Raw genomic sequence first — 21,900 nt, 5'->3', positions numbered from 1 at the left:
TTTGGGTTGGAAGGGACCTTTGCAGGGAGGGTTGAACTAGATGACCTTTAATGAGCAGGGACATCTTCAACTAGATCAGATTGCTCAGAGCCCTGTCCAGCCTGGTCTTGAATGTTTCCAGGGATGGGGCATCTACCACCTCTCTGGACAACCTGTGCCAGTGTTTCACCACCCTCATAAAAAAAAATATCTCTAATGTTTTATGTCTAATCAAAATTAACTCTAAGGAGCTCTAGGTGGGTGTAGAAATCTGGATGCCTGAAACCCAGGGCAAGGCCTTGGTATTTATTAAGAATACACATATAAGATTGTGCATAGGTAAAGAATGCCTAGTTGTTTAACAAGTTGAAGACTGGGCTACATCTCTGCATTTAATATTGAGAATACTTGCCTATACAAAATATCCTCTCACCCTTTTTCTGTCAGAGTCTTACAAAAATTAGATATTTGCATGCAAAATTAAACTAAAATTTTTTAATGCCTCTTCTTTTGAAGCATAACACCAATGACCTTAGCAAGTCTTTATATTTTTCCTTCTTCAACTTTCTGGTTGCCAATTTAAATACATGCTATTATATTTAGAACATTTTGATGTGTTTTTCAGGTGCCATGACAGCTATTTCTACAAAAGCTTTAATGGAACAGTTGCGTTTAAAATACCAACAAAAACCATGGACCGAAACTCTGAAGCTTGTCCATTTTTGCATGGTAAGAATCACACATTAGGTAAGAGAAGGATATGTGGTTTAAGAGCAGGTTGCCAAGATGGTTCACAACCTTGACTTAAAAAAAAAAAAAAGCCACTGGAAACAAAAACCCCAAAACCCCCCAGATCTGGTACCTATTATAGCCTGGCTCCTAATTTTCTTACAACAGTGGATAAAAAAAGATTCCTGCATTATTTTAACACTTTAGAGTTTGTTTCTTGCATTATTTTAACTCCTCAGGGGTTAGCTCTGATTGTCTAATACTTTAGGTTATTTTCCATTCATTATCGTTAGGACATTTGTAGTATGTAAAGACAATTTTTTGCCCACACGATTGGGAGAAAAGACTGTGTTTCAGAAAATGGCCTGAAACCTGCTGTCTAGACTCTATCCTCTGTGATATACCTTAAGTTGTTCCATGCTTCTCACCCTTCCAGTAGCTAATTATATTTAAGAATCATCTTTATAAAAAGCAGATTAGCACAATTGCTGTGAACTTGGTATAAAAAGTCCCATAAGGATATTGCTTAACTAAAGCCTTACTGTGAAAGCAATATCCTGAGTCTGAAAATAGAGAAAACTTTTCAGCAGTGAAATTCCTTTGTGAGTTGAAGTGTGTACTATGAGAAATTTTCAGACAAGAGCCAGAAGAGAAGCTGGGACAGTTTGCTTGCTACTTAAGTTAATATCTTCAGCTGGAACTTGCACCTTGAGTCTAACCAAGTACACCTGTGGCACTTACCGATCTCTCCTTTTCACTCTGGCAGATTCCTCCTAAGATAAAAACCTAGTGCCTTTTCATAGCTGCTCTCTATTATCATGGTGAAATTAGCTGGTGTAACTTGTGTTCAGCTCAAGAAAAGTGAATGGAAAGCTGCTCCCTGCTCCAAAGGCTTCTGATATATAATCACTGCACAATAGGATCTTCACAAATCCATTCAGTGCTGCTACCTCAGAGATAGCTACAATTATAGGTCACCCCTATGTTTGACAGAAAGAAATAAGTATTGTTTTGTTGTACTGGGCACCAGTGTTCTGTGTCTCACATGCAGTGATATTCCTTTTTGGCTAGTAATTTAAGGAGTCTTCCTCTGTCTCTTGTTTTCACAAATGTGCTAGGATAAGCCACTTCAACGGCTTGATGGTAATGCTCCAGGTGGTCCATTGGTCTCTTGCATGGAGAAGATACAAAGGACATTAAATGGTAATGAGCTGTCAGATAACTCAAAGCATATTTTTAATATTCTATGGAAACTACCTATCCTTATCTATTGGTGATGTTCTGCACAAAGGGGTCAAATGTACAAACACAAGGTGGGTATGACACAAGAGACTTGACTCATCTTTGGGCTAAGCCTTCAGGCTATAGCTGTTCTCAGATTCTGAGAATAAGCTCTACCCAGCACAGCACTCGTTAATCATAGGGTAATAGTTGTCATTAATAACAAGAAGTCATGCAAGAGATACTATTTTCTCATTTCCTAAATTATAGCCTTTAAAGCAGGATTCTACTTCTTGATCATTGCAGCCTGATTAAATAACATTTCTGTTTTGCAGCTAAATCTTTGTTTTCTGTGATGAACAGATTGGAATCTTTATCCAAACAAAAAGGGTAAGTTTGTTTATGAATAAATGCAAATGAGCAAGCATGGCCCCAAGTCCAGTGAGGAATACCATCTGTATGGCTTGTCAACAATATACTTCTAGCTCAGTGTTCCAATGGAGTGTGTTACTAGGAATGGGTATAAGTGCCGATTTTGATTAGCCCTTTGTGGAGGAGGTTGTTGGGTAAAAAGAGGGCATGCACGCCTAGGTCCCAAAGCTACAGGCTGTGGTAAATAGTTTTCTGCAAACCAACACAATAATGCAGAGAACAGAGCACAAATATATTGCCTGGTTGGATAATTTTCAGAAGCTGAGCCAAGGAAGAGTTATTTTTGAAGCACCCCTCATGCCTCTTCCCACGACTGAGTAAACTATACTCATTTCCTTTCTTCATGTGACAGAATTTTTAGACATACAAACCTTTTTTTTTATTTATTTTTTCCCCTCTCTTCAGGCTTAATGCTCATGTTAGCCCCAGTGGGACTTCCTGCTACATAACATCAAACATGTTTTATATAGAAGTTCAGCTGGAGAAGAATGGAAATGTGGTATATGTAAAGTTGGCTCACCTTGGAGAAGCTCCTGTGGTAAAGTTAATTTTCACTGTCTCTCACCTTCCTGTCGTCTCTCTCCTGGCCTCCAGCTGCCATGTCAGAAAGTCTTTGACTCCCTTTTGGTCTTGTCACACCTGCCAGCCAGTAAATGGCACTACCTACCTCTTTAGGCATCTGAATCTCTCGCCTCAATTTACAATTTGGTTACAGGTATGTACTGTAGCATTAAATATTAAGGTAAAACTCAGCCGACATGTCCACCTTACAAGAATTTTGTAGTACCCTGCATAAATATTTGTATTCTCATACTTTGATGTTATCAACATACAGTAAATAACAGGGTCTTAAAATATTTTCCTACCAAGGTGTAATGCAATATATATTCTCAGTGGATGTCTTGGAGCTGTTACTAAAGATTCTATTTTTTCCCTTCTACCTTCTTTAGGAGTATGTGCATTCCTACTAATGGGGATGTTTTTCATGCAAATTACTCATTAAAACATTAGCAAAATATCACTCTGCAGTTCATATACCATGTTCTGCAGTTGCTTAGAGTCACAGACAATCCTTCAGATCCAAGATATAACAACAACCTGTTGTGGGGGGGTGGGGAGCATAAACTTGATTTACATCACTAAGTATCCAAATTGTTACATTAATTTCGAGTTAATTTAGCCCCTGTTTTTCAGTTGCAGTCAGTCCAGGAATTTCAAGTTATTCTGTTTAACCAGCACAGGGTTGTTGATAAGTGAGTGCTGGACAATATTATTAGGATTGAATTTTAGCACAGTAACTGCCAATAAATTTTAGCACAGAATTTTAGCACAGTAACTGCCAATAAAAGAAAAACTGGTGAAGATGCAATTTTTTTTTTTCTGGAAAGAATTTATCAACAAACTATTTATGTTAATTTTATCCTCTTCCACAGAGCCTTTGTTCTGCTAATTATTATATTAATATAACGTTTTAACTATTGTAATGTTAGTCTGGTTTTTGTTGTGTTTTGTTTTTTTTTTTAAGCTAACCATTCAGCTAATTGAAAGTTATGAGGAACATTCTTATAGTTGTTATAGTTGCCAATGAAATGCTTTTAAGAGATGTTTCACAAAGGATGGTAAGAAACATGAAACTCCCCTCTCTCATTCCTGTAGGTTTGTGATGACTTGTTGCAGCATCTAAGGTAAAGAATCATGTGCAGAGTTTCTTGTTGAATGGAAAGGAATTCCTGAGCCTTGTGTTTATCTTAATGTTGCGGAGAAGCCAAGGCTAGAGTTTTTTCAGTGTAAGAAGTGAAAGAAAAAAAAAAAGGCAAGAATCAGGAAACAATAATATGAATCCAGAAAACAACAGAAGAACTGACACCTTTTTAGATTTTATTTTATGTGGGAAGGTGGTTCCAGTGCTCCATATTGGAGGCTGGTGGTTGCTGTAAGTGTTATTACCTGCTTCCAATTTGTAAATTCAAGGCTAAAACTGCAGCAAATATGATTTTGAAAAGATACTCCAGGCACTACTTATTCCTCGAGTCATTAAATTGAGAACAGCTAAATTGCATTTGCCTCAGTGGAGCGAGGGGAAAGAGTAATTCATTGTATTGGGCTTTAGCTGCCAGTTGAACACAGCCTTTGAATACTTGCATTTGTGTTGATTGCAAGAATTACGGAACTGCTTGGACCCATAATTTTGGAAATGGACTGATGATGATGATTCAAAACTGGCAGATTTACAGATCCAAACCAGATATTACTTTTCCCCTTCTCCTTCCATCAAATACTAAATAGCCTTTGTGTTGCCCTTACGCAAATGTCTTAATTACATGTCCTTCAGGCTTCTGTCACAGCAATGAAAACAAGGTGATATCACATGGTCTGTTTTTCTTTGCAAATGCATAGGAGATGTTACTTTAATTTTCTCATGTAGCAGTAAGGCATTATATAAAAAATATATTAAAAATATATAATTATAATATATATTAATAAGAACATATATTATTATATCTATACGGAATTTAAAATAAATATATATTTTATTATTATTATTACCATTTTTGTTTTGTCTGAATAGTTGCTGTTCCAGGTCAGGCCACCAGCATGTTCATTTAGAAGTCCTCCAGCCAATATGATCAAGGTTCCAGGTTTTACTAATAATGAGTGTATTTAGGAAATTGGATTCTTATTTAAATACCTTGGCAGAACAGTTGAATGGGGAAGGTAAAGAGACAAAGAATAATGATCGACCTTGCATATTTAATCTCTCATACCTGTAACACGTCACCAGTTTTTCCACCCCTCTCTTTCCTCAGAAATTAAGTTATATTAGCTTTATAGGCGTACGCAGCTATGTCTTGAAGCTTTAACTCACATTTTCCTAGGTTTTTGACTACCAGTGATGTTAACTGCCAGCAGTTTGGCATATAGTTATCATTGGCACTGCGGATAGTGCTTGTCTGCCTTCCAGCTTTTGTTATGATTTGGCAAAAAGTGCAGGTACCCCTTCTACACCTCTTGGTGTAGTATTTTATTTGGTTGTAAGGCAGTTTGTTATATGTGTAATGTTTCCCATGAGTCCCAAAGTAACTGTAAAATCATGATGAACCAGCCAGATAGTGCATAGGCTGGTGCTGTGCCTGTACCTACACGCCTGCTTCCCCGCTAGTCCAGCTGGAAAGACTCATGGAAGAGCTGAGCAGCTTGCTTAGGTTTCTGTTTGGAAAGGAGTTGTCCCAATGTGAAAGTCCAGGCAGGCTTATTTGGTCTCTGCTGATCCAAATTGCAGCCACCTCTGCATGGAAAGGGAAGGTATGTCTTGCTGAGTACAGCTCTCTGACTGCAGGACTAGAGAGTTGAGTAAGGCTTGTAAAATCCACTTAAAATCCACTTAAGCAGGTGAGTAAATACCTGGTGGGTTAGTCTGAGCAGAGCTCCAGGCTATCACAGCTATCTGCAGGAATTCTGGGTTTTGAGCAGTCTGAACAAACTTATGCAAGCCACTTGTCCCCTGTTCTTTTTTTGATTGATGTATCTATTAATTGTATTTAAGATCTGTCTCTCTCACAGGGTGCTGTGAAGTGCAATATTAATACAATACTTGATATTTTGATGAAAAGAACAATGTACAAGTACATTGCATTAGGGAGGTGTTGCTACTTGACTGGCTTTATTGGAATATCAGGAGAAGTGCTTTGCAGCTGATGAGCTGTCAAATTTGTGTATCGTGAATATCTATTGCTTTCAGTAGTGCATATTTAACCAGTGTCAGCTATATTTACACTGCTTTTTGCAACAGAGCCAAGGATTCACATTTCCTGGTATCTTCTAAGAAAATTTAAAAGCAGTACTGCTACTTACCAGATCTCATAAGGAGGGGGTCTATGTCACTCTGAAATGATGCTTTTTCTAGCAAGTTAGATATAAAAGACTTATTATGAATCTCATTTAATAGAATGATAGCAATTGTTTCTTTTTGGTAGGATGAAGAACTATGATGCCTTTGGAAAGATTCTAGAAGACCTGTCAAATCTGTATCAAATTCCAGGAGACAGGTTGCAACTGGCTTTTACTTGAAATACTTTTTAAATCCATAGCCTAGCTTTTGTTTACTTACAAAAATAATGAATTGTCTTCTCTCTCTCCCAGTGAAATGAAAGCTAAGGGATACCTTGCTTTGCAGGCCCTTGAAAAAGATCTTTATTCAATGTTTCTTCTAGACAGGTAACTTGAAGTCTACCTTTGTCCCTTTCCCTCCACCCCTTCATTTCACTAAAAACTAAGTTAACTAATCTAATTATAGAGCAGGATGTGGCAGGCTAATGAGTTTTCTCCCACTGGAAAACACGAAGCCTTTCTGCAGTTTGCCAACCCCAGGCATGCCAAACAAGACGATCTACTGAACTCCTGTGCTTTAAGAGACTTGCTGGGAAACTGGTTGGTTGCAGAGCTTGGGGGTGTGTGCATGTGACCACTCACTAGGAGCAAACGGCACCGGAAAGTCAGCAGTCATGTTTAGATCTCCCTGTGGCAGAAGTAAAATATACTTTCTGGGGTCCTGCTGTTTGGGTATCTCATTTTGTGCTCAGGTTTTATATCAGGAGTAGTGCATACTAGCTTTCCTCCTATCTTTCCTTTTCTCATTTCTCCTTTCAAACAGTAGGATTACAGATAGATGGGAGACAGATTTTCCTAAACCCTCTGGTAATCGTACATTGAGTTTCATTATTTTCAGAAAATGAGTTGAGGCAGTGGTTTCCTTCTGGATTTTTGAAGCATCTTTTCTGATATCTTTCCTATTAAGTACTCTCGGCAAGCATGGCCTTCTGTAACTTGAAACACACTCTTGGCTTATTTTTGTACAGAATTCTCTTATGAAGAATACTAACTCCATGAACAAATATACTATATCCTTGCTGATCACTGACATCTCAGTAAATATTTTTTATGAGTTAAACAGATTATTTGTCCCACCTGTGATGTAAGTTAATGCAGAGTTTTAATACACAGCCACATAATTGTATGGCTGTATGTATTCAGCTGTATGATCACATTTGAGGTTATGGATTGGTTCTGTTTGAGTTAGTTTATCCAGGTTATTTCCTCACTCTTTGCTCAACCTGCCACTCCAATATTTTTGTCCCCCTTCATTTCTGGTAAATAGCACATCAAATTACAACATGAAATAGCTCAGATACAGAATTGAAACTGGAAGCCCAAGTCCTAGGACTAATGCAAGAGTGGAATGATGGTGTTTTGGAAGCTGTCATAACAAATGGAGGCACAATTTACTTCCAAGACAGCATCGTCTCCCTTTGATTAAGGGCACAAATTATCCTTTACATTAGCCTATCTAGCATTGCAACTCAGGAAACACTAATCAAGATGTGTTTTGAACTAGAACACAGGATGTGAACAGAGTTACTGAAGTACTTCATGGAAAAGTAGGACACCTGGTGCCAAGAACTGGAGGTGATTTTTTTTTTTTCTTTTCTTCATGGATTCAAAGAATTGTAATAAAAAAGCTTACCGAGTTGATCTTTGTCTACAGTGAAGATCCTCTATTACAAACAAAACATCCTGTAGGGACTTACTGTGTCTGTATTCTCAGATAACGTACAGACATACAGAAGGAGAAAATACAAACAGGCAAGGTGGTTTATCAGCTAATGCAATGTTGACTTTGCAGCAGCCTAAAAGCAAAGCCAGCAATATTGTGAGGTTATGTGGGAAACCACAGCTTGGGAGTAACCGTGATGTGACAGCGGTAGTAGCTGAGATAACGCTCATGTTGTCTAAAAGGCAAATACAGTCAGTTGATCAGTTTTTTTGGCTCATCTACACTGCCAGAAGTGAGCTTTAACTGTTAATGTGTTCATAAAAGTAACACATGCTACCGCTATCCTGTTGCACAGCTTGATGTGAGTGTCCCTTATGCAAGTATTGCAACTTTCCCTTCTATTTCAGACTACTCACTGAAAGCCAGCAGTTCAGCTAGTATTTTTAAGGCTGAACAACAGGTTATTGTGCAAGAGACAGAAATTCAATCTAATCTTTGAAAAGATGTTTGATAACTGAGAAAATGCTGCGATTTGAACATATACTGTAATTCGAGATGAACTCTGAGAAATCCCCTTCTGCCCATCTACACTGCTCTTGTTTTTTTCCCCCTTTGTGTCAAGATGCCTAACATATTTCCTCTATTAACATGTGTAGTAACCTTTTATTCTTTTTAATTATTCCTCAGGAGCTCCTATGAACATCGAATTTTACATTTCTCCCTATCAGGTTTTGGAAGCAGAACTACGTCCTGGTAAAGCTAGAAAAGCAAAAATAACTAATGTGATAACTTTTACAGCATTACCTGTTTTCTTAATTAAAGTTCATTAATGAAATTCAGAAATACAATTTAAAATTCTAGTTTAGCAGAATGATTTGTGTGATGCACTTTAGCACAATTATAACATGCATCAGGAAACTACTTTCCCATTTCTTGGCTGCTGACCCAAATTGAAGTGAAAGTGATATCAAACAAAACAACTGACTAAACAGCATGAAAATGACTGGTGGTTGCTTGATCTGTTTCATGGCATGTCCCACATTGGGCAACTTTGGCATTTTGGGTGTGGTCTGTGCAGGCCTCTCCTTGCTGCCCAAGACATTGTGGCTGTCAGTTGGACCTGACTTTTCAGATACCTTACCATTGCATGTTTTGTATGGATAGGATTAATCCACACTGACACGAGTAAAATAATGCAGTTCTCTTTCTCCCTCAGGTTCCCAGGTGTGTGGAACAAAAACTGTTGTAACTCTTGAAGGCACAGATATGCTCTACAAACTTCCTCTTTCTCCACTACTTGTAGATTCTCAAGCTGGAGAGGACGGGTGAGGCTCTGGACTCTTCACAATACAGAAATAGATTTACAAGTCATTGGCACTAACCTCAGCATAACTTACATTTAGCCTCTGCTAAAGCAGGAAGCTCTGTTTTATTGACGGCATTATGCTCTATAGCTACACCTTGTATAACCTGTGGCTTTTACAGTTTTCCCAAATGGACTTTAAAGTTATTGTGTTCATATTTAACTGTGTCAACTGCATTGAACTATGGATTTATTCATAGATTTGAAGCCAGAAAGAGCCACTGGAACAATATTACTTAACTTCCTAGTATTCATCAAGCAACTCCTGCATAGTTTCAGAATAAATAAATCATATATCAAGGCATATTATGCCTTAACTATACAAAATAGTTTGTCATCCCACCGTGGATACTGACACCTCATCTCTATTTCAATATTAGGTTGGAGGGAAAGTCTGAAGTAATTATCCATAATAAATCACTATAGAATGATTTATAGCAAACATCCTTGTGCACTGTTCCTCAGTTTCTGGTGGCTTACTTTTCCTTTCTGCCAGTCTTCACATTAACTTTGTTTTAAAACATTAAAGGTTATAGTTGCGTTTATAAAGTAAATAATTTCTCAAGACAGAAAAAGTATGGAACGTAGTAAACTGCTTGGGACCTGATAGAGGCCTTACAATATGAGTCCTTGTTATGTCAGTTTCTGTAACAAACTTCCATTTTGACCTTTTTTTCCCCCAGCAACCCTGTTTTTTTGCCACTGACTGATGAACTAAGCATGGATTTGCCAGCTTTTTTTGTGCTGAAGTTTCACGCGCCTATTCCTATGTCCTCATCCAGTATTGAGGAGATACAGAGTCTCACAGGCATGTTACAATTGTTTTTAAGACTGACTACTTCTGTGACTTTGCATTGCTTATTTGCTTTTCATTTCCCTGTGTTCACATTGTAAGAGGAAAAACTGGTTTCTGGGGCAGAACGTGTTCTGTTCTACCAGCCCAAGTGTAACACTTTAGCAACCAGTGCAAAACACAAAAGTTCTAAGAAAGATATGACAATTACAGGCAAAGCTGTTAAATGCTCTACGTCAAATTCCCATTAGCAAAAAAGGGAATAGGAAAGGAGATTGATGTTTTTTGTCTTTTCAAAACATTGGGTTTATTCTTAATGTTTGCTTTCATACACAGTCATAACCTAAATGCTAATTAAAAAAAAAATGATCTGGTTTCAGGAATTCAGATTACTGGCTCGAAACTAGCTCCTCTATATGAGCTGATTGTTCAGTCTACCCTTAAAGAAAAATTCAGTGAAGACTTATCCACACATAAATCCTGTTTCATTGTGGTGAGTATAGCGTGCATTTGACACACACTCTGCCCTTGTGCAAGATATACATGGAATTGTATTTCCTCATAAGCAAGCAATGCAGATTTCCCAAAATCCCAACAGTATTTAAATGCTCTTTAGGAAATAGATCAAGTTATTTATGGAACAATATTAGACCCTTTCAAGTAGGTGAGCTTCTCATCCTCATTACTTAAACACTGTGTGCATGGCTGCTGCTGAAGTCGTATTAATTTGTCTGCGTGAAACCCAAATATTTACTTTTCTGAAAATTGCTCAGAACTTTATTATTAATGCCTTAAAAAGAAGGAAACTTATTGGCTGGTGTGAGGAACAAGTCCTGAGATGATACTTACTTAGATTTTTTTTTTAAGATCTTTACCATGCTGTGTGTCACACTGCATATCATGCTGTTTTAGCAAAAAACATTTCTTGATTAGGTAACACTGTGAATACCAATAACTTTCAAAGGGACTGGGAGGAAGAAAAGGGTAAAGTGTTACAACAGTGATGACAATTATTATATAGAGAGCCATGGTTGCTTAGTTATAGATAGCTTCCCTTTTAATAACTGTTTTGTTAAAAAAATACTTAAGGCTGCATTAGATGCAGAGGAAAAGTTTTAGAATAGAAAATGGTGGCTAAGATGCTTTCTGCCAGACTTGCATATAGGGCAACTACATGACAAACTTCAAAGATTTACCTTTTTTTGCTAGGAAACATTAATTTTGAAATACCTGGCAACAAAAGAAAACACTTCTTTCTCTTCTACTAGCAGTGTCAGCAGAGCCCATTGCCTACATAATTCTTGTACTTTGAGGTGGTGGTACAGAAATAGTAGTAAGTTTACACCATATTAAAATATGATTTAGCAAAGCTCTCCTCTATAAAACCCATAAGATGGGATGAATTTTTAATTTCCATTAGATACACACGGAAGGCTCTGTAACCTTTCAGCAATTCCCTATAATAGTACTTGCTGGGAGACTGTTTTACTTCTAAGTTTAAAGATTTTCATTTCTATAAATAAATTACTAAATTGAATACTAACCTTGAAAGGAATGTAGGGGAAACCCTTTTGCTCCATGAACACACAAGGAAAAGCTCTTTTATTCTTCTCTTCAGCTTTTGGTGATGTAGACCCTGCTAATTAACTGCCCTGCCCTGTTCTTAAGGTGACAGTTCCCATTTGGCATCTTGAAGTAGACAACACCCTATTGCACTTCTAATTTTGTCACAGAATCACTGTCACAGATAGGTGGCAAATTTCCTTACTGTCTCATCTTCTCCTCCTCTTCAAGTGAATCATTGGGAGATATCCTAGCCAAACATACTTCTCCAAAGAAAGCAGTAGTGGTGGAGGGAGGAACAACATATGATGCCCTGAAGAGATTTCAGGCAAAACGGCTGTCCTACTTGTACAACTGTCAAGCAGCACTACTATGATATCCTTCTGAGAGATGATCTTGGTTGTTAACATTTCTACAGCCTACAGGGCTCTTAGGAGTAGCTGGAAGAATTGGTGGCACTTGAACTCCTGACCACTTGGCTCTGGGTATATTCACCTAATCTGGGTGCATTTGGAAGGGAGAATGGTTCTCTTTTAGCTTCCTCTAAGGATTGTATTTCTACTGAAGTGCAGACAGGCATGAAAGACATGCTAGAAATGTCTTCCAAAATTATTTTTACTGTCAGATTGTGCAGTTTCCTGGTAAGATCAAGCTTTACTTTCTTGTTTTCAATGCTTGAAATATTCCCATATTTGTTGTTCAGTCTCTTCCAGATTGCCCAAAGCACTGTTACTTCATAAACAAGGGCTCAGAAGAAGCAGATTTAGCAGGAGCCTTGGTCAGTAAAATCCCATTTAGCCACCCAAAATGTGTGCCCGGCGTCATAGAGATTCTTCGACATCAACTGGCATATAACAGTCTTATTAGCAGCTGTGTCTCTGAGAAGCATATAAATGAAGGTAAATTGTGTCTTTGGGAGTAATGGCAGAGTATTAGAGAGAAACTAGCTTCTAAGCTGGGTGTTAACAGATCAACTGCTCCTTTACCAAAGCTGTCATTACTTCTGGAGTATCCTGCATGATAAAAAATTCTTAATTCTAGTACTACACTCCGTTGAATATTTTCTTTTAAAAGATCTCCTAGGCCTCCTTTTATAAGCATAAACTAAGTTGCCAAAGTAATGATTCTACTGTACCTAATCTACAGTATTTTTAAAATTCTGGCATGTGATTCAGCCAAAAAGAGTCCAGGTTCAACCGGATATCACTAAATAGTGATTTTATTTCTAGATGATTCAGAACTGCTTTACTTTGAAGTGGTACCACACAAGAACACCAGCTTTTCTGTCTTTTTCCTTCATCCTGTGAAAGAGAATTTAGCCTGTGGTATGTGTGGAATAATTGATACTCTCCTCTTTACTGGGTTGACAGGGACTTGGTTCTATCTAAGCTCTTGCACTATGCTTTTCAGTTACAAACACACTCTAAGGGCTGCTCTCAATGGCGTGCAACCCATGAAAAAAAACCAAAGTAGCACTTGGGTATAAATTGCTTACTAAAGTGTTCTGTATTCAGCATAAACCAGAAAGTAAATGCAAATATTCAAGTCCTATTCTGTCTTGGCCTGCATTAATAAATTGTAACTTTGACGATTTCTGATTTAAGCATATAAGGAAAAAGCGAGTCTTAAGCAAAAGCACTTTTGCAGGCCCCTTCCCATTGACTTGTCTTACCTCTTGAAGCATCAGAATGAAAGGATGGTTTTCAATGTTTATAAAAATGTTTATTTTGAAATATTTATATTATGTTCTTTCTTAGTGATAATTGATGTTATAACCTCCAGAGAAGTCCAATGTCGCCTTCATTTAAATCCTCAAGATCCAACTCTAAATTCTAGTGATGACTTTATAGCAAGAGCTGTGAAGCGGTAAGTAGTTTTATTTTATTTCGTAACAGCTGGAATGAACCTCAGGTGTCCATTTAATGGAAATACCATGTGTGTTCACAACACCATAAACTCAGCGACCAGAAAACTTCACTGTAGTAAAAAGTTATAATACAATAGTGAGAATAAGTTACTTAAGACACTAAAATATCTTTTTCAAAAATTTTAAAAATTAATAGTGATGGAAAGTGGCTCTAGTAGAAAGCACGTGAGGCAAGGAAACACTTTTGAATGAAGGGAGTTTTACCTTTCATAAAGATGTTTTTTTCTTTTGTAAACACCCTTTTCTGAAGGCTCTATCTGATGACAGTCTCATGACTGGTATAGCTTAGAATAGCATGGAAAGGACTTTTTCCACATCTACCTAACACCAATCAGTATTTCTTTGCAGAAAGTGAGGTGTATATGGCATGTCTACAACACTGTCTCTGGCTTGTTTTCTGAAACAAATTCCATGAGAGGCAAGTTGCTGCAATATATGAACATAGGCTAGAGAAACGACTGAGAGCATTAATTTATTTGGCATAAGATAGTATACAGCTACTATCTATTTGATGACAGCAAGAACAGTGCAGGCTGGTTTTGAACATGTTTAATTAGCATGCCCTGTCTTAAGTCACAGAGTACTCGTTACTATTCCCGGAACCAGGTAACTATTGTTAGAGTGGGGAAAAAACCCTCTTCTAGTGTAGACAGTGTTTTAGAGGAGATATACTCTGTACTTGTCTAATACAAAACATGAAAGTTACAATTATAAAACTCAGCAAGAATGAATATATTTCAATATTATTAGTTCAGGTTTTCATTAAAAGCACCCTTATATGACTTTTTTTTTGACCAAACCCTGCCCCTCTTTCTATCAAAGCTTCTTTTGCACCAGCTAAGCTCAAAGATCCAGCACTTGATTTCATTGTATCATCATATGTTTCTGGTATAGCACATGAAGGTATATTGTAGTTAGTGTAACACCTATTAGGTTGTACAAGGCAAAAAGATGCAAGGAGGTAGTGCTGTTTTTCACTGCACATATCATTCAGGTGTCAGCCACAGTTTCAAAAACAGAAGTAGGTTGAAGAATGGATGAAGCCTGTAGTAGTGACTAATGTTTCATTTCCTCCTTCAGTTGCATGTCGGTCCCAGTTGTCATGAGAGCTATTTTCAGGAATGCTGCCAAGGTGAAAGCTGATAGCGAAACACAAGACATGGAAGTAGATATGACACAAAAACCTGAACCACCATGTCAGCAAGTGATGGATTCTAACAGTCCTGAAGAAAGTCTTTCTGTGGCTGGTCAGCAAGATTGGGTAGTGACAGATAAGCCAAGTACTACAGACAGCCCAAAAGAAAACCTCTCCACAGCCAAACTGGAAACTCTGGGTGATAACACGGGAAAAAGTAACCCCCCAGTAAGCACAGAAACTTTGGGCAGAGTGGAAGAAAGTAATTCCACAGCTAGTACAGAAGCCATTATGACAGATGAGTAAAACACACAATCTATTATTTGAAAATCAAACCAGAAAGAACTGTTTTCCCTGGCATATATTGCTTTTGCAGAAGTAGTTGGAGAGAACTTGGCAAGCTTGCTGTCTACTTAGTGATTTGTGAACGGAGCTTCCTCTTTGCACACTATTAAATACATACAAGTAATACTCTTGAATTTGCATTTTTAAACTTCCAAATTTGGGAAGTCTAACACTGCTCTACTATAAGTTTGTCTGCACCATATTCTACCACGATATGGAAGATATTTCTGGCTGACATATGTGATACAGGTTGTAACATAACACATGCACTTGTAGAAAAGTAATGTTCATCTATGTCAGCATTATGCTAAATAAATTGAGAAAAAGAAAGCTGTTTGAACAATTTTGTATGTAATTAATACAGACAGCCCTCTTTGCCTAATCTTTCAGAAACAGGTTCAATAACAGACTCTTAATTGCAGTTCTGTTTTCCCTTAATGTAGAAGTGGTACTGAATGGCAGCCAAACTTACAGTCTACCAGCTCCATGGCAGGAAAATAGCCTTTAGTATGAAAGTCATAGACTCGGTCTCTGAAAATCAAGCAATTTTTACCTTAGCTTTTTTCTGGCTTCAAAGTAGAAAACCGTTTTGTGATTTAATTTTTTTCTTTAAAAAGTATAGTTAGGTCAGCTGTTCAAAATTTCACATTGTCTCTGTCTAGACCTGCTTTGTCTCAGACGTGAAGGAAAGTTACAAGCAACTTAAACCAAGTAAACTCCTAACTTATTGTAAATCAGCTTAATTGGTGTAAGACAGGGACAGGCATTCACAAAGAAAAGACTTCCTGACCAGAGCAATTTGCAGCTACAGTTAAGGCAAGCAACAGGAAAAGGAGTCAAATACAGAATGTTGGCACAGAAATACAAAGTTGTCAGAAACATGCACGTGTGTTTCTACAAGGTGAATAAGCCTGACTTCCTTGAAGAGTTTGGAAAAAACACTATGGGAATGAGTTCAGGCTAGAAGGACTGGCAAAATAAATACAAAAGTAACACAAGGTTACGTTCATCAGACTGGAAATATGTTCAGTGTGGTCTAACAGGGTAAGAGTAGATGAACTAACAGTAAAACAATTGAATTGTCAGTAATTCTGCAGCTGAAGAGAATAGTGTGTTTTCAGCAAAAGTGAAATAAATAGAACTGTATGAGGAGGAAAAAAAATAGTTTAAGTGTGAAAGTGCACTGCATAGTGGTTACAAAAGGTAAGAGGAAGAATTTGACAAAAAGTGAAAAGTTCCTGTATTTTACATAGCAACTAGAGAGAGTCACAGCACTCTAGAACTCAGCAGCAAATCCTGTTCTATTTTCCATAGAGTTAGCATATCATCAACAGCAGCTTATTCTGCAAGAACAGCTAGTCTATAGCACTGGGCATTTATTTTTTAGATATTAGAAGGGTCCTATTTAGAGGGGCTATTTAAGGGACCTGCTCCATTTCCAAACTGCTGCCAAAAAATGAAAGCGAGGGTGAAATGACAGCTTCTGACACAGAACAGAAACATGTTTAGTAATGTTTGTAGAGCTTTAAAAGTAATTTCTCCTTTCTGTGGACGTTATGTTTAAAATTGAAAGCAAGGTGGTTTTTTGACAGAAGCCAAAGCATGGTGAAGATTTACAGAAATTACCTCTACTGGGAAGTATCAAAATCAGATTTCCTTAAAACAAAGTGATGTATGATCCTGTACATGGTCCACAAACTGATAATCAAATCCAGTTGAGATAATTTTAAATACCATGAGACAGAAAAACTAACGTTCCAGTTGCTGGACATGATGAAGTATATCCAGTGATAAGCCCAGTTGTTCTACTAGCCAAATAGTCTGCTTTTTAACCCAAGCAAGGGTTGACCTTTCAGGATCTGTGCAGAGTTTTGCCTTGCTGCACTCACGCTGCAAGGAACCAACCTCACAATTATTTCTACAAATCTTTTCACCAGAGTTGCTAACATCCTCGTGTTTTCCAGCTTTAACTTCACTATACTCTGTCCCAGCTGGAGCTGTGTGATTAAGGTCCATGTCCTGAACAGAATCTAAAATGTGTCCGAGATGTGGCTGTTGTTCAATAGAATTCAGGTACTTAAGCACATCATCTTCATGCTTTCCAACAACATCAAGAAGATCATTTATCTTACTTAAAGCAGAATCATGTCCATTAAAATGACACCAGGATAAGAGAGCACTGAAAAGTGAAGAACAACAACAACAAAAGTGATTACATGTACCCACAGAATCCTCCAGTTATTGAAGGGAGATAACAATGTGACAAGATATCTATACTATATAAATGTATGTATGTTTCATTCACATTTTCTGGGAAATTCAAGCGGTAGAACTAAATATGTAGGCTTAAAGATGTAGATTCAGATAATTTTGGAAGAGTAACTGAAGGAGGATTTTTAAGAATGATCACTCTACATCCAGGTAGGCACTTCCCTGTATTCAGGACCCGAGAATTTTCAGGTTGCTCACACTGGACAGATTTACAATGCACTTTTTTTTTTTTCATTAAAACAAAGAACTGCATGCATACTCCCTTCATACACACCCTCCACATGCACACAGCCTTAAGGAATTTGTAACCTACTTCAGGGTTCCTCTGAACTGGCCACATGTAACCATCAGCTGAGCACCGTGTCGGTAACCTTGATTAAAGCCTTCCTGGAGTGTAAGTTCTTTCCCAGCCTCAACACCATCCCTATAGCCTTCCTATAATAAGAGTAGTGAAACAGGTTGTTCACAAGATGAAAAACTGGACCTATGACAATTTCATTACAATAAAAAAAGTTTAAACAAGTATTCAGTCTCTTAAATTACAGCTTCTAGATTTGAACATCCCTTGCTGCTACACCCCCACTGCCAAAGCAAGACATGCTTTTTGCACTGCATTATGATTTACTGATCTGTAAGATCCAATTATTTTCCGAAAGGATCCCCAGAAGGTCAGAAAATACAGGAAGTATTTTTAAAAACATAAAAAAATGAGACAAACCTGCAAGGAAGCATGCTTGCTTTCATGATGACCAACTCCTTTATGAAAAATTCCTTAAAGAATACCACGCATAGATTTCTAGACATCTAAAAATACATAGGCTGCAAAGTATTCCCTTTAGCAGAGGTACTCTCCCATCTGTAATCCATCTACCTGTTTTCACAAAATGAATTACTGAGCCTTGCTTCTCTACTTGCTGGATCTCACTCAATTCAAGAGTTATACTAGAGAAAAGATGGTGATGGAGTGAGTCACATATAAACATATTGTGATTGTTTTCTGTATGAAATAGCTAATGATTGTAACACTAATTAATTGATTTATATTCTAATGATGTTACCATATAATGTAGAACTTTTTTCATGCCAAAATTGCAAGTTGTAACAGTGAAAACTTCTATTTGCTCATGAGAGAAGAAAACTGGTGGCCTTGCTAGAGAAATAGCCAGGAACGGAATGTATTTTGCCCAACATACAGGTCTAACCTCAATAACATTTTACAATTTTGCAGTGTCTACTCATAAAATACCAGAGGGATTTGTGTAAGAACACTAAACAGCCCCTTAAGAAAACCAGTCTTTTCAAGGGACTCAGATGCAGGAGACTTTTCCTTGGAGAATAATACAACAGCTCTGTTGTAATATCCTTCCTCATCACAGCCTACACAACAGCTTCCATTCATGTTCTTCAGCCAAATGTTGTTCACCCATGAGCAGACGAGCCCTACTGGCTCCACTCCGAATGATAACGTATCTGTTGAAGTAACCTGAGTTTATGTACTTGTTTTGTTCCTTGTAGAATTCCAGGGAGGGAAGGGCTGCGGAAACCTGCTTTCATAACATATATTTTTCACTAGGAGAATAAATAAGCCACAGAACTACCCAGACCGCAACATTCAATTGTGGTTCCGCATGGAGTCACACATCTTAAATCTGACTGATGAAGACCTCTACTTAAAAATCCAAACATATCATATTTCTTTATTCGCACTGTTTAGCTGTGTTGCCATACATTTACTAGTGGCATACCTACAAGTATTAAAGCAAATAACTCGCATCAGATTTAGTACTGCCTTTTACAAATGCATGTGGTTGCACAGAGGGAGTCAATGTCTTTTGGTAAAACAGTATTTTGCTCTGACAAACCTCTCGTAAATTTTCCTGACATTCACAAGAAACTAAGCCACCATAACTTTTAAGCAGCCACTCTTGTTTTCCCTTTAAATCAGCCATATGAATATCAAGGTACGTATCAGTAAATGTAAAATGTTTAAAAAGACCATTAAAACATTGTTACAGGAATACCTTCAATCTTTTTTTCATAGTGCTGTTCCATTCCTTCTGTAGTAGATACATCTCATCTGCATCTTCATCAAATATATCCTCATTGGATCGGCTGACTGCAGCTTGTACCCAGGACATAACAGCAGTGATGACTATGACCTCTGTTTATGTGGTAAAGAAAATACTGACTCAAAAGTCCATCTAGCTAAGTGTCAGATTAGAAGTATAGGCAAAAACCGTGAGTTTTGAAGAGATGTCATGTATGGAGCTGATTATTCAACCTGTACATTCGTTTCCACATGAAAAATGGATGCTGTTTACCATCAGGGTGCATCTGTCAAGGGAAGACAGACAGATCATCACTGGTAAAGCAGCTTCTGTAATTTATGAGTACAACTTAAGACAGCAGTTTCTTCCCTTCTAATGGCAGTGACACACATGCACATCAAGTGAGCATTTCTAAATGTTGCTAGTACACAAACACCAGGCAGAAATAACTTTATGACTTGATTCTGACAGCAGCTGACAAATAGCCCCATATAGCTTCCACGAGGCGCACTAAGTTATTGCCTATAGAGTTAATAATTAGCAACGACTTCCACCTTTGATTTTCAGTTTCCTGGTTATGCCAAATAATTCACCATCTTACAGATCTTGAGTAGAAATAATGCTTTATATTGTGAATAATGAATGAGCTAGTTGTACTGCAGAAGGACGAAGACATAATTGGATTATTTAATCTTTGCCACTCAAGAAAACCTTAAGAGGCCGCTCAGAACTAATTCATTGCACCGGTGGAAATTCTTACAACCCACGAACGCTGTTTCTCGCAGCGGCATCAGCGACTCTCGGGGGACCGCGGGCCGTAAGCGCCACCCCGCGCCAGGCCAGGCTGCTTCTCCTGTGACACACCTGGCCGGAGTCCGGCAGCCTGCCGGCGCCCTCCCGGCGGCGGGCCAGAGGCGCACCCCGCCGCCCCCACGCCTTTCCAGCCAGCGGATCGCAAAACCGTGCCTCAACGCGCCAGCGCCGCCCTGCCCAAACCTCGGCCAAGCCCACAGGCCCCCCGCCGCGCCCCCGGCCCCGGCCCCGGCCCCGGCCAGGCCGCGACCCGCCATTTCACGGCCGGCCGCCCAGCCCGGCGGGCATCCAGCTCCCCACAAGCCGCCGCGCTGCAGGTAGCCTTCCTTCTACCCTACCTGACGGCAGGCGCAGCCTCGCCTCGCCCCTCCCGGCTGCTCCCTCAGCCCCGCGCTCCGTCCCCTCACCACAGCCGCCGCGCCACAGAAAACCCCTGCTCCCTGGGCGCCGCCATCTTGGCTGAGGGCAAATTGGCTTCACTGCTGTCGGAAGCAGTTGGAGAGCGGCAGCCATGTTGGCCGAGGGCAAGCTGCGCGGAGGCTACAGTCGAACAGCCGCCATCTTAACCGGCAGCCCCGTGGCTTCAAAGCCTGTCTGAGGCACTAGAGGCGGGCGGCCATCTTTAGTGCGGGCACAGCCTCGCATCCTCCTCAAGGAGGCGGGGCGGGGTAGCCGGGCCGTGGGGCCCTCCTGCCCGCTGAGGGGTGGGAGGCGGTGGAGGGGGGCGGTTGCTGGCGGGGAAAAGAGCCGGTACTTTGAGCCCCCTGCCCCGGCTTTCCAGAGCGAGGGGCGTGTGACTGCCCCAGGCCTTCCGCAGAGCCCTCAGGCCAGCCCCGGTGGGAGCGTGTTCCCCGGGACATGGCGGTTTTGTCCTCTTTTCAGTCATACATCGTGGAATTTAAACTAAAAATCTGCCTTGGCTTCTGAATCCTCAAGGTGCTTAGGTGTCAAGTATGCCCTCAAGCTTTCCTTTGCAAGATTAGGCATCACAATAACATATCCTTTTTAATATGAAGGGTGCTGGCGGGAGTCAAGTGTTTCGTTGTTCGCATCCATCAGAGAAAACAGTAATTACAGCAGAATAATGTGTTTTTCTTGGTGTGTGCTACATTTAGCATGTGAGCGTAAATTTAAAGTTGGTTAATCTTAATAAACATGCTATATGTAAACCCTGAAGTCAAGTTGTGTGTTTCTCCGAATTGCCAACTCCTGTTACAGGACGTGTCCTCGTGTACTGAGTGCTTCTGCAGGTCACTGAGAGGGAGCACGTTCGCCCCTCATCGGGAGAGGCTGATTCCCTGTTTACCAGGCTGGCCATGATGCCATGCTCACCCCGCAGCCACTGCCAGGTGTCCCACCTCCTGTCCCACAGATTCATTACAGCAGGGCTAGGGGCACTGCCGTGGATGACAGCAGACCCTGCCCTCATGCTGCAGGTACTGAGTGAGAGATGAACGATAGTGTGATGCAACTCACACAGCTACAGCACTCTCATCTTGTCCCTTTTGTTTTGCAGAGACAGCCTGTCCTCCTGCTCATGGCCCTTCTCAGACACTTGCTGCTGGTTGCATGCTGAGGTAGGAGTCACCAGGTAACCCAAATCTGTCAAGAAACTGGTGTGTCAGGGGTGCCTCTGGATGGCCAGAACTGTGCATATCTGTTCCTCAGAAGTTACTATACAGGTCCCTGACTGCTGATTTCCTCGCTCAGTTCTATCACTTCCACCTCCT

At 39.5% G+C, this 21,900-nt stretch overlaps 2 protein-coding genes across 6 annotated transcripts; one reads left to right on the top strand and one right to left on the bottom strand.

The window, feature by feature from the left end:
* Nucleotides 1-552: 552 nt before the first annotated feature.
* On the top strand, nucleotides 553-14,999 carry LOC142053692 (mediator of RNA polymerase II transcription subunit 1-like). Its single transcript, XM_075085707.1, has 16 exons — nucleotides 553-708; nucleotides 1,827-1,911; nucleotides 2,265-2,319; nucleotides 2,767-2,899; nucleotides 4,018-4,046; nucleotides 6,336-6,407; nucleotides 6,502-6,576; nucleotides 7,754-7,824; nucleotides 8,600-8,665; nucleotides 9,129-9,237; nucleotides 9,959-10,083; nucleotides 10,449-10,561; nucleotides 12,335-12,530; nucleotides 12,861-12,956; nucleotides 13,389-13,497; nucleotides 14,639-14,999. The coding sequence occupies exons 1-16, from the start codon at nucleotides 592-594 to the stop codon at nucleotides 14,997-14,999; spliced, it is 1,812 nt and encodes a 603-aa protein (XP_074941808.1). The 5' UTR covers nucleotides 553-591.
* Nucleotides 14,006-20,822, bottom strand: YAE1 (YAE1 maturation factor of ABCE1). 5 transcript variants are annotated; one of them, XM_075083684.1, is made up of 4 exons: nucleotides 20,509-20,822; nucleotides 19,331-19,643; nucleotides 17,623-17,744; nucleotides 14,006-17,217 (listed from the first exon to the last, which is right to left on the bottom strand). In XM_075083684.1, the coding sequence occupies exons 2-4, from the start codon at nucleotides 19,445-19,447 to the stop codon at nucleotides 16,788-16,790; spliced, it is 669 nt and encodes a 222-aa protein (XP_074939785.1). In that variant the 5' UTR covers nucleotides 19,448-19,643; nucleotides 20,509-20,822; the 3' UTR covers nucleotides 14,006-16,787. The 5 variants fall into 5 exon arrangements, with proteins under 5 accessions (XP_074939785.1, XP_074939783.1, XP_074939787.1 ...); XM_075083682.1 differs by having other exon boundaries at nucleotides 19,331-19,470; nucleotides 20,509-20,736; XM_075083686.1 differs by having other exon boundaries at nucleotides 20,578-20,630.
* Between the last annotated feature and the right edge of the window lie 1,078 nt (nucleotides 20,823-21,900).

This window comes from Phalacrocorax aristotelis, chromosome 2 (genome assembly GCF_949628215.1).
Source record: "Phalacrocorax aristotelis chromosome 2, bGulAri2.1, whole genome shotgun sequence".
Lineage (NCBI taxonomy): Eukaryota > Metazoa > Chordata > Aves > Suliformes > Phalacrocoracidae > Phalacrocorax > Phalacrocorax aristotelis.
Note: the sequence above shows the minus strand (reverse complement) of the source record. Positions and strands in the feature narration are given on the sequence as shown.